Consider the following 14,663-nt stretch of genomic DNA (forward strand, 5'->3'; position numbering starts at 1 on the left):
TCACCAGCAAAACACCCCCCCACCATCACACCTCCTCCTCCATGCTTCATGGTGGGAACCACACACGGGAGATAATCCGTTCAGCTACTCTGCATCTCACACAGACATGGCGGTTGGAACCAAAAATCTCATATTTGGAATCATCAGACCGAAGGACAGATTTCTACCGATCTAATTTTCTACCGGTCTAAAGTTCATTGCTCGTGTTTCTTGGTCCAAGCAAGTCTCTTCTTATTATTGGTGTCCTTTAGTAGTGTTTTCTTTGCAGCAAATTGACCATGAAGGTCTGATTCACGCAGTCTCCTCTGAACAGTTGATGTTGTGATGTGTCTGTTACTTGAACTCTGTGGCGTATTTATTTGAGCAGCAATCTGAGGTGCAGTTAAATCTAATGAACTTATCCTCTGCAGCAGAGGTAACTCTGCATCTTCCTTTCCTGTGGCAGTCCTCATGAAAGCCAGTTTCATCATAGCGCTTGATGGTTTTTGCGACTGCACTTGAAGAAACGTTCAGTTCTTGAATTTTTCCACATTGACTGACTTTCATGTCTTAAAGTAATGATGGACTGTCGTTTCTCTTTGCTTATTTGAATAAACTTATACCATATAGGGCTATCTTCTGTATACCACCCCTATCTTGTCACAACACAACTGATTGGCTCAAACATTAGGAAGGAAAGAAATCCCACAAATTAACTTTTAACAGGGTACACCTGTTAAATCAAATGCATTCCAGGTGACTCATGGTTGACTGCATTCCAGGTGACTCAACCTCATGGTTGAGAGAATGCCAAGAGTGTGCAAAGCTATCATCAAGTCAAAGGGTGGCTACGTTGAAGAATCTCACATTTGTTCGACACTTTTTCAGTTACTACATGATTCCATGTGTTATTTCATAGTTTTGATGTCGTTACTACTATTCTACAACGTAGAAAATAGAAATAATAAATGAAAACCCTTGTATGAGAAGGTGTGTCCCAAACTTTTCACTGGTACTGTATATATCTAGGAAAGGGGCCTTTTAAGCATTCAATATATACAAACACATGAGGACAAATATAATATAATAAAATGAAATGCAGTAAGTGTTTTATATTTACACCAATACAGAAATAAAGAAAAGCTGTTGGTAATATATCAAGATCAGATCTTAATGTATACTACTTCCTCAATTTCCACAGGATCGATATCATTTTAAGCCGAAAAAGATAGAAAAAAGACATTCAGTGTATTCTGATACAGAAGATAAATGATGACTCCTTTTCTACAAAAATCAAGTAAGTACAGCAACATTAGAGACTATTTCACAACAATAACATGTCAAATAGTGATATTGATTTACAAAACCCATCTAATGCAAAAACGTGTCGTCAAGAGGACAGTAGAAGAATTCAACTAAGTCTTGAAGGACAAAAAGTAAGGACTGTTTTAACTACGTTGGCCCAGAGTACATTCATTATCTTCAATAGTGCAGTCTCATAAGACCACCTTCTGACTTTAGCATGCTAATCCCATAGGGTTCTTTGCAGCCTTCAGATCCTTCCTGCAGTCTGAATTCCGTGAGGAGAATATTGAGTTCTGGCTAGCATGCCGTGACTACAGAGAGAACACCTCGCCAGCCGACCTTTCCTGGAAAAAGCAAAATAGATCTACCAGGAGTTCCTCCATCCCCAGGCCTAGTGAGAGGTCAGTCTATGCTTCAGCTTTCACCTTGGTAGTAGCAGCTATCCAAATGCTAACATATTACAAGCTAAAGTAGCATACCCACAAATGTAGCTATAATTCCTAAAGTGTATACCATGTACAGTACTTTGCTGATGTGGGAAAAGGCTATTTTGTAATAGAGATAGCAAGATGACGGGCAAAGATAACAGCCTCTCATCAGAATCAGTTGACAACCATTGTAACTTTCTGACGTGGGACATTTACTCTTTCAAATACAGATAGCAAGCAGATGGGAAAATATATGATTTGAGCAAGCTCATGCAATGAATGAATGAATTGGCAAGCTTAGGGTGGAAAGATTACCATATCGTTCAGCTCAGGCCTTTCATAAAATGTTCATTGTCATTGTTTGCGTCTCGCCCCTACAAATTAACGTTGACCACCACATCCGTGAGAAGATCAAAACATCCATGAAGTCTCCTGGTCTGTGCTGCTTTGATGAGGCAGTGAGAAATGTGTACAGACTGATGGAAAGAGACTCATGCCCCAGGTTCCTCAGGTCAGATGCCTACCTAGGGTTCAGACGCAAAGCCAGGACCCTCTGATAGAGGTCAGGGATCAAGGGTTTCGGAGTCAAGATTCACACAGTCAAACAAGGAGAATGACCACAGGAAATGACTTGTGAGTTGTGGATAAAGATTAAATTAATATAAAGTATGGAGAAGGATTAAAGATGAGTGGTGTGTGGTGATGAGTGGTGAGTGGTGTGTGGTGATGTGTGGTGATGAGTGGTGTGTGGTGATGAGTGGTGACAATGATTCAGAGTACTAAACAGTACATTCATTCAAACCTCTAGACCACGTGTCAAACTTATTCCACAGAGGGCTGAGGAAATGCGTGTTTTTCGCTCCTCCCTTGTACTTGATCGATGAATAAGGGTCACTAATTATTAAAGACTCCCCTCACCTGGTTGCCTAGGTCTTAATTGAAAGGAAAAACTAAAAACCTGCATACACTAGGCCCTCCATGGAAAGAGTATGACACCCCTGCTGTAGACTGACTGACGAGTCAAAAGTGGCGTTTGCACCAAAAGTCAAATTCTAGGGAATGTATATAGATTGGAACTTAAGTTATGAATGGTTACAGAAATAACTTGCATATGGTTGCAAAAATGCAGAACATAAGTCTGCACTTCTATTAAAGTGTCCTTTGTTGTGGAAAAGGAACAAGTCTGTCTCTTCATTCCATGCTAATTGGACATTATATGTATGTATGCCAGCAGCATACCACCATGCATACCACTGCTGGCTTGCTTCTGAAGCTAAGCAGGGTAAGCATCAGTTCCTGGATGGGAGACCAGATGCTGCTGGAAGTGGTGTTGGAGGGCCAGTAGGAGGCACTCTTTCCTCTGGTCTAAAAAAAATATCCCAATACCCCAGGGCAGTGATTGGGGACACTGCCCTGTGTATGGTGCTGTCTTTCGGACGGGACGTTAAACAGGTACCCTGAATCTTTGAGGTCATTAAAGATCCCACTTATTCTAGGGGTGTTACCCTGGTGTCCTGGGTAAATTCCCAATCTGGCCCTCAAACCATCATGGTCACCTAATAATCCCCAGTTTACAATTGTCTCATTCATCCCCCTCCTCTCCCCTGTAACTATTCCCCAGGTCGTTGATGCAAATGAGAACGTGTTCTCAGTCAACTGACCTGGTAAAATAACGGATAAATAAGTGTATCTGTCAACAATAGGAAATATGAGTAACTGTTATTTGTTTAACTCTGTTAATACTAATATAGCATGGATGTTTCAATTTACATTATACTTCCATAAATCAGGATGTAAACGTTGTCAGGAAGGTTATCATTGACTTGTCCTATGACACTGAGTAATTGTCTGTGGTCGGTGGGCAGGGAGACTCACACAAAAACATTTTCCACAGCCTGCTACCTGCCTACCTGTAAGGCTGTTGTGCTCACATGTCAACTGTCTCAGCTAATTAGCCAGAGCTAGCCCATTAACAGTGTCATGAAGTTGGAAAAAAATGAGCCCTGTCACTCTTGACCCCTCTCTGTAGATGGCTCTATTCCTCAAAGTTGTGTCTTAAAAAGGCCATCTGGATGGCTCTAACAATAACTGTGAGTTTGACTCAGGACACCCACCAGTGGATTCAGTCATATGCCGTGATGCGTGGCAAATCACCCTGAATTTGTCCCCTTGTTAGGGACGTAATCTCATCACCAAGGAACAACTGTTTTTTTCTATGGCGACTTTTAGCAACTATGCACACTTCTTCGCTCCATCTAGATGTCCAAACCGCTGAAAGACACAAATGCCTGGAGGCTAGCTCAGCAGGATCTTCAATTGAGCATTGCATGACGATTCTGAGATAAACTACATTTTATTACACATACAAGGTTATGAATAAAAGCAGACTTCAATGGGATTGTATTATGTGAGAGTTGTTATTCTATTGGATAGAGGGAAGACCAGACAATAGTGCCTCATCTTACTATTCATTTGCTCAGTAAGCCTAGAGCATGGTATAATATATTATATTTACAAACATTATTTATTTATTTTTTGGAGGGGCTGAGGGCAGCTGGTGTAAGGCGATGTTCTTGCTAGATGACCAAGAGCTCACCTCTCCTATATCACCACAGCACGTAGGCGACATTGCTCCACCTTGTCCCTCACACACAGTCTGACACAGTTTTGCCCAGTCCCTAGTGGTTGTCATAACAGCCGAAGGGAAGTGGGTAATGTGCAGTGCATTTCAGACACTGTCTGAGTTACTCAATACCATCACTCAGGAACCTCTAGAATGGATACTGTTTGTATGGTGTTAATCACACAGGCGATTGCGGTGTGTTCATTTAAAACCTCTGATCAGTTGAGCTTTACTGTATTATATAAAAGTATTTGTGATGGTGTGGACGAGAGGGCACAAGGCACATTAAATATAATTGGACATGTTTTGATGTCCCTTGGTTGTGCTTGACTGCTTGTGGCCATCTTTGGGCAAGTTGAGGTGGGCCAAGTCAGTTACTGTGCAGAATGACAGACAGGCCATTGGACATGGCTGCCTACTGGTAAAGATCATTTGGCAAGTGAGGTTTATATGACTTTGGCTACTGTATGCAAAGGCTAGTTAGAAGAGAGTGAAAAATCTGATGTTGCCTACTGTAATCGCTCTATATTGATCAGACCAAAAACTGCTGTTAATATTTGTCAATAGAGCAAGTTTGCCTTTGATAATCCATTCACAGGTGTTTTACCTGTAAACCATCAACCTTCAGAAAAAGAAACACAACGTGTGGTACATATGATGCTTTTGGATATAACTTAAACATCCCAATGATGTTTCAACAGGGTACCAAAACGCAGAAAGTGAAGGTCATGATTTGCCTATCCCTCTCACTGTGTTTGTCATTTGCATCTGAGCAGCGAAGATAAAAAAGACTGTGGACATACAGAGCATGCTTTTAACAAGGGGACATTAGACCCTCCCTAAAAACAGAGGGAGAGAGAGAGCATGTCACAGAGAGAGGGGGAGAGAGAGTGTGTCGCAAAAAGAGAGAGCGTGTGTCACAGGAAGAGAGAAAGAGAGCGTGGAGGTTTCCTCTCTCGCTACGGTTTGCTGGGCCGGGTCTGATGTTTCAGTGTTTCACCATCCAGCCCCTAAGCAACGGGGCGCCCTGCATATAAGGCCTGAAGTGGGGGGAGACCCCTCCATACAGAGAGTGATCCATCGCAGCATGAGCAGCACCAGGAGACAGAGAGTGTGGAGTTAAAACATGCCCAGCCTAATCATCACAGAGACACTGACACAAACACAGCACTTCAATATGGAGCAGGACGACAGGGGGAGGAACAAGAACCTGTGAGTTTTTTATGCAGTCAACAGCTGGGGAATTTGGAAAATGTATTGTGGAGCTTTTGTATAAGTAATAAGCTTTATATTCAATGTAGTCTAGTAATACTCTGGATGTGTAATATACTTTCTAAATACAAAATACTTTGTATAGTTTCTTTTAAAATGCTTTTACATACGTATTAGCTTAATACTACATACTATAGGCCACATATTGTATATAAACACTGCATATGTTATACTAAACCTGTAAATACCTCCTACCTAGATACTACATACTGAGATGTCCTTATACAGCAATGGAATAAGTCTTGTTTTATGAGACGATCATGACATTTCTCTTTTTCTCTCCAAAGGGGAAAGAACTTTATTTGCCGACTGCAATGCATGTTCTCACACTCCACATCTGAGAGGTAAGTATTCTTACTCTTCCTTACACTGTCACTGCATTGATGCTAATTGTTATAATTTTGCATGTATTTTATTGTTCAAATGCCATGTGTATTCTAGCGTCCATCTATGGTAGTGTGTGAGATTCAAATGAAACTTCAGGACTTATGTTAACTTTGGCACAGCACAGGCACACACAAGCACACACAAGCATGCACACGCGTACACACGTACGCACGCACGCACACACACACGCACGCACACAAGCACGCACGCACGCATGCACGCACGCACGCATGCACGCACGCACACACACACACACAAAGCCCCAAGTGTTTGATACGTGAAATAATTTGATAACTGTGTGGCTATAATAATTTCTTAATTATGTTGATTCTATGTGCCCTTTTGTCCTCACGTCAAATACCAGATTATTTTTACCCAGATTTGACTCTAGTTGAGTCATCAAACACACATTTTCTTCCCAGCAGGCTAAGTTTAGAAGATACCCAACAATGGTCTCAGTCACTGGAGAGACTCCTTGAGTCTAAATGTAAGTTTTACTTCACGAGACGATCAAAATAGTTAGAGATAAGTAGCTAAATCAGATATTAAAAAATCTAAAAATGTGGAACAAAAACTCCATGTGTGCAGGCTTGGGGCTGTATCAGTGTTTCATTTCTTGGTTTGTTTTTATTCTTCCCCACAGATGGACTGGCCACCTTCAGAACCTTTCTGAAGTCTGAATTCAGCGATGAGAACATTGAGTTCTGGCTGACGTGTGAGGAGTACAAGAAAATCAAGTCATCGTTCAGAATGTCATCGAAGGCAAAGAAAATCTATGAGCAGTTCATAAAGGCTGAGGCTCCTAAAGAGGTAAGACTGTTATGTATTACAGTACATGGCTACATGTTAGAGATTCAAATAACCCTCTGTAACCTCATTGATGTTTCAATCTATTTCATCAACACCATCCAGTTATTAAACCACCCTCAAATGTCTCCAGACATGCTATATGAAATGCTTCTGTACTTTGTAAATCTAAATTAATCTTGTTCCAGATTAACATTGACTACTACACAAGGGAGCAGATCAAGAGTGCTGTGAAGACTCCTAACCTCCAATGCTTTGACGATGCCCAGAAGATTGTCTATGGGCTGATGGAGAGAGATTCGTACCCTCGCTTCCTGCGCTCAGACATTTACAGATCCCTCCTGGAGTCCCTCGCCGCTGACGCCGTCAAGGGATGATAGGAGAGGAGAAGATGACAGGAGAACATGAAAACAGTAACTGGAATGTTTGGGCTTCTACAGGATGGAAGGCTGACCCAGCACAGAGAGACTGGCAGGCCATGCCCTACAAAACATGGTTCCCACAATGCAGGACCACACCCTGAAACACTCTGCAAACAGCATTAGCCAAGAGAAAAATAAAGAAGCAAAGACAGAAGGAAAAGCAGAGAGGATATGGGGAACTCTACGGTGATGCGTGTTTGACCTGGATACTGCTGTCCTATCAGTGACTCTGGGAGTGACGTGTCGTATCATAAGTGATCAGATCATCTTTGACAGTGAATGAATCACATAGTGAATGACGATTGAACTGAAACACAACGTCAGAGAACCATGCAGTCCCCACTCAACCGGAGGTGCTTCCTGTCTTGATAAAGACAGAGAAGAGTGTGTCCGTGTGTGCGCGCGTGTGTGTGTGTGTCTGTGTGCGCGTAACAGGAAGCCTATGATACTGTGATAAGACATGAGATGCAGGGTGGACTTTCACTAGCAGTACTAACCTACGTGGTCAGGAGGAATGTAATGAAGGAAGGAGCATGTATTCAGCGGATACCGGCCAAACAGAATATACTCTCCTTTACACTATGAATGTTTAGTCTCTAAAATCAATCAAGTTTTGTGAAAGGCATTTTGATATTTACACTTGTAAGGAAGTTAAAGACTTCTTTCACTGTCTATCTTTTAAGAATGACCTATTGAGAAGTATAGGTTAAGTTGTGCAATTGTAGAGAGAAGAATAGTCTATGTCCAACTTTGTATATTGAACTTAACTCCTACTTATTTGATACAGAATGTTTCTGATTGCTTACTGAGCTAGAATGTTTATTCATTCAGATTTGCATGTTGTACTATTTATAACACACAGTCACTGTCTGGATGCTGACTTTTGCAATGCTTGTTAAAAAAAAAGTTATGATTATGTAGGATGACATTAAATTATTTGCAGACAAGGTACTTGTTGTCAATCACTAATTAGCAAAAATCTTTTCGGGTTCACTCTCAACAACTAAATTAAAAACCAACATTACACATAGTGATTGCTTTAATCTTTACAGCTCATTACATAGTAAATGTCTCAGACAGTCCATGATTTATCACAACAATGTTTTACCAGCAAAACATAAGCAAAACATAAGTATAATATATATATATATTATATTATATATAATATAATTCCATGAAGCGTGGTATACATTTATAAATGTGTGGCAATAGTACAGCCAAATCAATGTCACATGCTAATGTTAAATCATATCGCTTGACACACCACCTTCCCAGAAAGTAGTGAGAGGGCTATTACCATATAGTAAATCATGAGTTTGAGCACACTTGATGGTCTCCAATGCACGTGAAATCATCTCAATGTGCAAAAATAAAATTTCGCAGTTTATTAGGTACACCCATCAAGTACTGGGTCGGACCCCCCTTTGCCTCCAGAACAGCCTGAATTGTTCGGGGCATTCCACAAGTTGTCAGGAAAATGTTCGACAAGAATGGTGGTCCATGCTGACGCAATGGCATCACGCAATTTCTGCAGATTGGACAACGGTACATTCATGCTGTGAACAGTCCGTTCCTTCTCATCCCGAGTGGAACCCGGTGTAGTCGTCTGCGGCAATAGCCCATCCGTTACACGGATCGACAAGTTGCGCATTCCAAGATGCTGTTCTGCACACCACTGTTGTACTGTGCCAATATTTGTCTTTTTGTGGCCCACCTGTTAGAATACATGATTCTTGCCATTCTCCTTTGACCTCTCTCATCAACGAGCTGTTGTCGCTCACAGGAATGCCACTGACTGCATGTTTTTTGATTGTCGCACCATTCTCGGTAAACCCTAGACACTGTCATGCGTGAAAAGCCCAAGAGGGCAGCCATTTCTGAGATACTGGATCCAACACACCTGGCACACCTGGCACCACACTCAAAGTCACTTAGGTCAATCACTTTGCCCATTCTAACGTTAAATCAAAGAGTAACTGAATGCCTCGATGCCTGCCTACCTACTTTATATAGCAAGCCACGTGACTCACAGTCTGTAGAAGCGATTCATTTTCGTGAATGGGGTGGTGTACCTCATAAACTGGCCGGTGAGTCTATACACTTACATGCTGCACATACATCTGCTGCTACCAGACTCTTATTTACTATGACTAATGATGCACAATTTAAAAACTTGCCCCCATATCCCCCGTTACCTGATACATGTGTAAATATTGTATTATAAATTGTGCCTTCCTGTGTTATACTTATGCTAAAATGTCTATTCTATTCTACATGCTTTTGTTTTTGTCTGAAATAGTTATCGTCTTGTTTCAAAAGTGTTTTTTCTGCACCATGAACAACAGAAACAGGAAGAGCTGCTGCGTTTCAGTTTCTCGTCACAAGACCATGGTGATTATGAGAAGTAATGTGTTTTTACAGTAAATGGATATCTGATAAGAGACTGTGATCCTTCTGTTAATACCTATGACAACATGACACTGCATGTAAAGGTGTTTCATCATGGCAATGGCAGTGGGCCTAACATGTTATTTAGCATGGCTAGAAAAGTGTAGTGTTTTATGTGACCATTGTACACCACTGTAATGTATGCCAAGTTATACATAGTTGCTTCAAATACCTTCAACCAAATTAATACATTTGAAGCACCTTTGATTTTATTTGGCCTCAGAAACAAAATAGCACTAATAGTGCTTCCTGACTATGCTTAGAAATCGTAGTTGGAGACAAAATATACTTCACTGGTGGGAAACAGTGCTACGTAAGGCTTTTTGGAAGCATTACTGTCTTGGTAAATCACAATAAACACACCAGACCAGTTCCCTCTCTGTGTTGTGGTCCTCAATACCTTTGGTGATTTACCTGCTAGTGCCAATTCACAATGGGAATCATGACACACACACACACATACCTTTTTTTTCCCTCACCATTGGTTAGAGCCTGTAAGTAAGCATTTCCCTGTAAGGTGTTGTATTCGGCGCATGTGACAAACACACTTTGATTTGATTTGACACACAGAGACGCAGATGTACTGTGCTAATAATGATCTAGAACAAAAATACCAAAGTGTTAATACTAAGTCCTTGCTTGCTGCAACCACATGCATGGCCTCTGCTCAAAGTTGGTCAACGATGAATGGATGCTGTGACAGCTGAATACGTGACTCATACAGTATGAGGAAGGATTATGTACATGTGAGAGTTATTCCAAGGAAAACAGATCCCTCGCCAAGCATATCAACAAGAATGTACTTTCTTAATGTGGCTATTGTCTGAGAAGTGACTTAACTTTTCATCTGATTGGGTGAGTACAGTATGCATGGGCTGGCTGGGCAGAATATTATTTACATAGGATTAGGCTACCATGTTACCAACACAGAATCAATATTGAATAAAGGCAAATCTGCAACACATTGCAGGTGTTGATTTTTTTCAGCATTGAAAAAGGTAAATATAGATAAAATGACGCAGTTATTGATTTTAGAGGTTGTGATTGTGAGTCAGGCACTCTCCCTTTTCAGGTACTATGATGAACACATGTCCGGATATCATGTGGTTAACTGCCCTTAACCCTAACCTAACATCAACATCAACCCCAACTTGAACCCTAACGCTAACCCCAACCCACACACCACACTGCTGGATAAGACGGTTGTGGTTTAAATTCTGTGCAGCAGGATGGTCTAGGCCTATCTATATAACTACAGTTGAAGTCAGAAGTTGACATACACCATAGCAAAATACATTTAAACTCAGTTTTTCACAATTCCTGACATTTAATCAGAGTAGAAATTCCATGTCTTAGGTCAGTTAGGATCACCACATTATTTTAAGAATGTGAAATGTCAAAATAATAGTAGAGAGAATAACTGATTTCAGCTTTTATTTCTTTCATCACATTCCCAATGGGTCAGAAGTTTACATACACTCAATTAGTATTTGGTAGCATTGCCATTAAATAGTTTAACTTGGGTAAAATGTTTCTGGTAGCCTTCCACAAGCTTCCCACAATAGGTTGGGTGAATTTTGGACCATTACTCCTGACAGAGCTGGTGGAACTGAGTCAAGTTTGTAGATCTCCTTGCTCGCACATGCTTTTTCAGTTCTGCCCACAAATTTTCCATAGGATTGAGGTCAGGGCTTTGTGATGGCCACTCCAATATCTTGACTTTGCTGTCCTTAAGCCATTTTGCCACAACTTTGGAAGTATGCTTGGGTTCATTGTCCATTTGGAAGACCCAATTGCGACCAAGCTTTAACTTCCTGACTGATGTCTTGAGATGTTGCTTCAATATATCCACATAATTTTCCATCCTCGTGATGCCATCTATTTTGTAAAGTGCACCAGTCTCTCCTGCAGCAAAGCACTCCCACAACATGATGCTGCCACCCCCGTGCTTCAGGGTTGGGATGGTGTTCTTTGGCTTGCAAGCCTCCCCTTTTTCCTCCAAACATAACGATGGTCATTATGGCCAAACAGTTCTATTTTTGTTTCATCAGACCAGAGGACATCTCTACAAGAATTACACATTATCTTTGTCCCCATGTGCAGTTGCAAATGGAAGTTTGGCTTTTTTTATGGCAGTTTTGGAGCAGTGGCTTCTTCCTTGCTGAGCGGCCTTTCAGGTTATGTGAATATAGGACTTGTATAGATACTTTTGTACCTGTTTCCTCCAGCATCTTCACAAGGTCCTTTGCTGTTGTTCTGGGATTGATTTGCACTTTTCGCACCAAAGTATGTTCATCTCTAGGAGACAGAACGCGTCTCCTTCCTGAGCGGTATGACGGCTATGTGGTCCCATGGTGTTTATACTTGCATACTATTATTTGTACAGATGAACGTGGTACCTTCAGGTGTTTGGAAATTGCTCCCAAGGATGAACCAGACTTGTGGAAGTCTACCATTTTTTTTCTGATGTCTTGGCTGATTTCTTTTGATTTTCCCATGATATCAAACAAAGAGGCACTGAGTTTGAAGGTAGGCCTTGAAATACATCCACAGGTACACCCCCAATTGACTTAAATTATGTCATTTAGCCTATTAGAAGCTTCTAAAGCCATGACATAATTTTCTGGAATTTTCCAAGCTGTTTAAAGGCACAGTCAACTTAATGTATGTCAACTTCTGACCCACTGGAATTGTGATACAGTGAACTTTAAGTGAAATAATCTTGCACAAATTATATGTCCTAACAGACTTGCAAAAACTATAGTTTGTTAACGAGAAATGTGTGGAGTGGTTGAAAAAATGAGTTTTAATGAGTCCAACCTAAGTGTATGTAAACTTCTGACTTCAACTGTATATATTCTGTCATGTGGTTGTGTAATTTCTTCCCATGCCCTTTCTATCCTGCAGAGGACACTTTTGTATTTAATGATTTCTTCCTAACAGTGTGATTGCCAGCATGTGTGGCTGTCGTCGATGGCCACTCTCAAATTACGGATCAAATTTAACAAGCTTTTATCATGCCTTAAGATCAGTTCCCTTTCCTCCCCACTTTAAATCCCTCAACAGCAACACAGTGTCTCCGCCGTGACTACCACAAGACCACATCCTAGAGAACTACAGTGCATTCGGAAAGTATTCAGACCCCTTGACCTTAAAAAAAAAAAGACATTGCAGCCTTATTCTAAAATTGATTAAATTGTGTTTTCCCCTCATCAATCTACACACAATACATTTGAGCAAATGTATAAAAAAATATAAAAAAACTGAAATGTCACATTTACCTAAGTATTCAGACCCTTTACTCAGTACTTTCTTGAAAAACCTTTGGCAGCGATTACCGCCTCGAGTCTTCTTGGATATGACGCTTCAAGCTTGGCACACCTGTATTTGGGGAGTTTCTCCCATTATTCTCTGCAGATCTTCTCAAGCTCTGTCAGGTTGGATGGGGAGCGTCGCTGCAAAGCTATTTTCAGGTCTCTCCAGAGATGTTCAAGTCCGGGGTCTGTCTCGGCCACTCAATGACATTCAGAGACTTGTCCTGAAGCCACTCCTGCATGGTCTTGTCTGTGTGCTTAGGGTCGTTGTCCTGTTGGAAGGTGAATCTTCGCCCCAGTCTGAGGTTGTGAGCGCTCTGGAGCAGGTTTTCATCAAGGACCTCTCTGTGCTTTGCTCCATCAAGGACCTCTCTGTGCTTTGCTTTGCTCCATCTTTACCTGACTAGTCTCTCAGTCCCTGCCACTGAAAGACATCCCCACAGCATGATGCTGCCACCACCATGCTTCACCGTAGGGATGATGCCAGGTTTTCTCCAAACGTGACGCTTGGCATTCAGACCAAAGAAATCAATATTGGTTTCATTAGACCAGAGAAATGTGTTTCTCATGGTCTGAGATTCCTTTAGGTGCCTTTTGGCAAACTCTAAGCGGGCTGTCATGTGCCTTTTACTGAGGAGTGGCTTCCGCCTGGCCACTCTACCATAAAGGCCTGACTGGTGGAGTGCTGCAGAGATGGTTGTCCTGGAAGGTTCTCCCATCTCCACAGAGGAACTCTGGAGCTCTGTCAGAGTGACCATCGGGTTCTTGGTCACCTCCCTGACCTCCCTCCCTCTCCCCTGATTGCTCAGTTTGGCCGGGCTGCCAGCTCTTGAAAGCGTCTTGGTGGTTCCAAACTTCTTCCATTTAAGAATGATGGAGGCCACTGTGTTCTTGGGGACTTTCAAGGCTGCAGAAATGTTTTGGTACCCTTCCCCAGATCTGTGCCTCAACACAATCCTGTCTCTGAGCTCTACGGACAATCCTTCGACCTCATGTTTTGGTTTTTGCTCTGACATGTATTGTCAACTGTGGGACCTTATATAGACAGGTGTGTGCCTTTCCAAATCATGTCCAATCAATTGAATTTACCCAGCTGGAATCCAATCAAATTGTAGAAGCATCTCAAGGATGATCAATGGAAACAGGATGCACCTGAGCTCAATTTCGGGTCTCACAGCAAAGTGTCTGAATACTTATGTAAATATGGCATTTCAGTTTTTTTTTTTTATATATATATATATAAATTTGTACAAATTTCAAAAAATCTGTTTTGTCATTATGGGGTATTGTGTAGATTGATGATGAATTTAAAAAAAAAACATTATAGAATAAGGCTGTAACATAACAAAATGTGGAAAAAATCAGGTAGTCTGAATACTTTCCGAATGCACTGTTAATGGGCAATCTGATTTCAATCACTAGCCCTCTGGTATCAATCCCATGGCAAGATCCAAACACTTGTAATCTCTTTTGAGGAATTCTGCCTACTTGTAATACCACCGACTGACTATGACGTTGAGCAGTAATTAAATGACACTGAAGTAAAATATACCACTTTGTGTTTACGGAACATTTAAAACATTGTTCCCGTATTTATGCAAATTCACAGATTTTCCATTACTTTTTGTGGTGGTGCCACAGTGACATACAGTACTACACCTGCAGTATGCTGTATTTT

The 14,663-nt window shown here is 41.3% G+C and overlaps 1 protein-coding gene and 1 pseudogene across 2 annotated transcripts; both read left to right on the top strand.

Moving 5' to 3' along the window:
* Positions 1-1,075: 1,075 nt before the first annotated feature.
* Positions 1,076-2,269, top strand: LOC149983586 (regulator of G protein signaling 8-like; annotated as a pseudogene).
* A 2,184-nt stretch (positions 2,270-4,453) lies between these two features.
* LOC110524586 (regulator of G protein signaling 21) lies at positions 4,454-8,170 on the top strand. Of its 2 annotated transcripts, none has more exons than XM_021604388.3 (5): positions 4,454-5,547; positions 5,895-5,951; positions 6,417-6,481; positions 6,638-6,804; positions 6,990-8,170. In XM_021604388.3, exons 1-5 carry the CDS (start codon positions 5,462-5,464, stop codon positions 7,176-7,178), a joined length of 564 nt encoding a protein of 187 aa, XP_021460063.1. In that variant the 5' UTR covers positions 4,454-5,461; the 3' UTR covers positions 7,179-8,170. The 2 variants fall into 2 exon arrangements, with proteins under 2 accessions (XP_021460063.1, XP_021460064.1); XM_021604389.3 differs by having other exon boundaries at positions 4,469-5,547; positions 6,420-6,481.
* The last annotated feature ends 6,493 nt before the right edge of the window (positions 8,171-14,663 follow it).

The sequence above is a fragment of the Oncorhynchus mykiss genome, chromosome 5 (genome assembly GCF_057628025.1).
Source record: "Oncorhynchus mykiss isolate SJ-2025 chromosome 5, ASM5762802v1, whole genome shotgun sequence".
Classification (NCBI taxonomy): domain Eukaryota; kingdom Metazoa; phylum Chordata; class Actinopteri; order Salmoniformes; family Salmonidae; genus Oncorhynchus; species Oncorhynchus mykiss.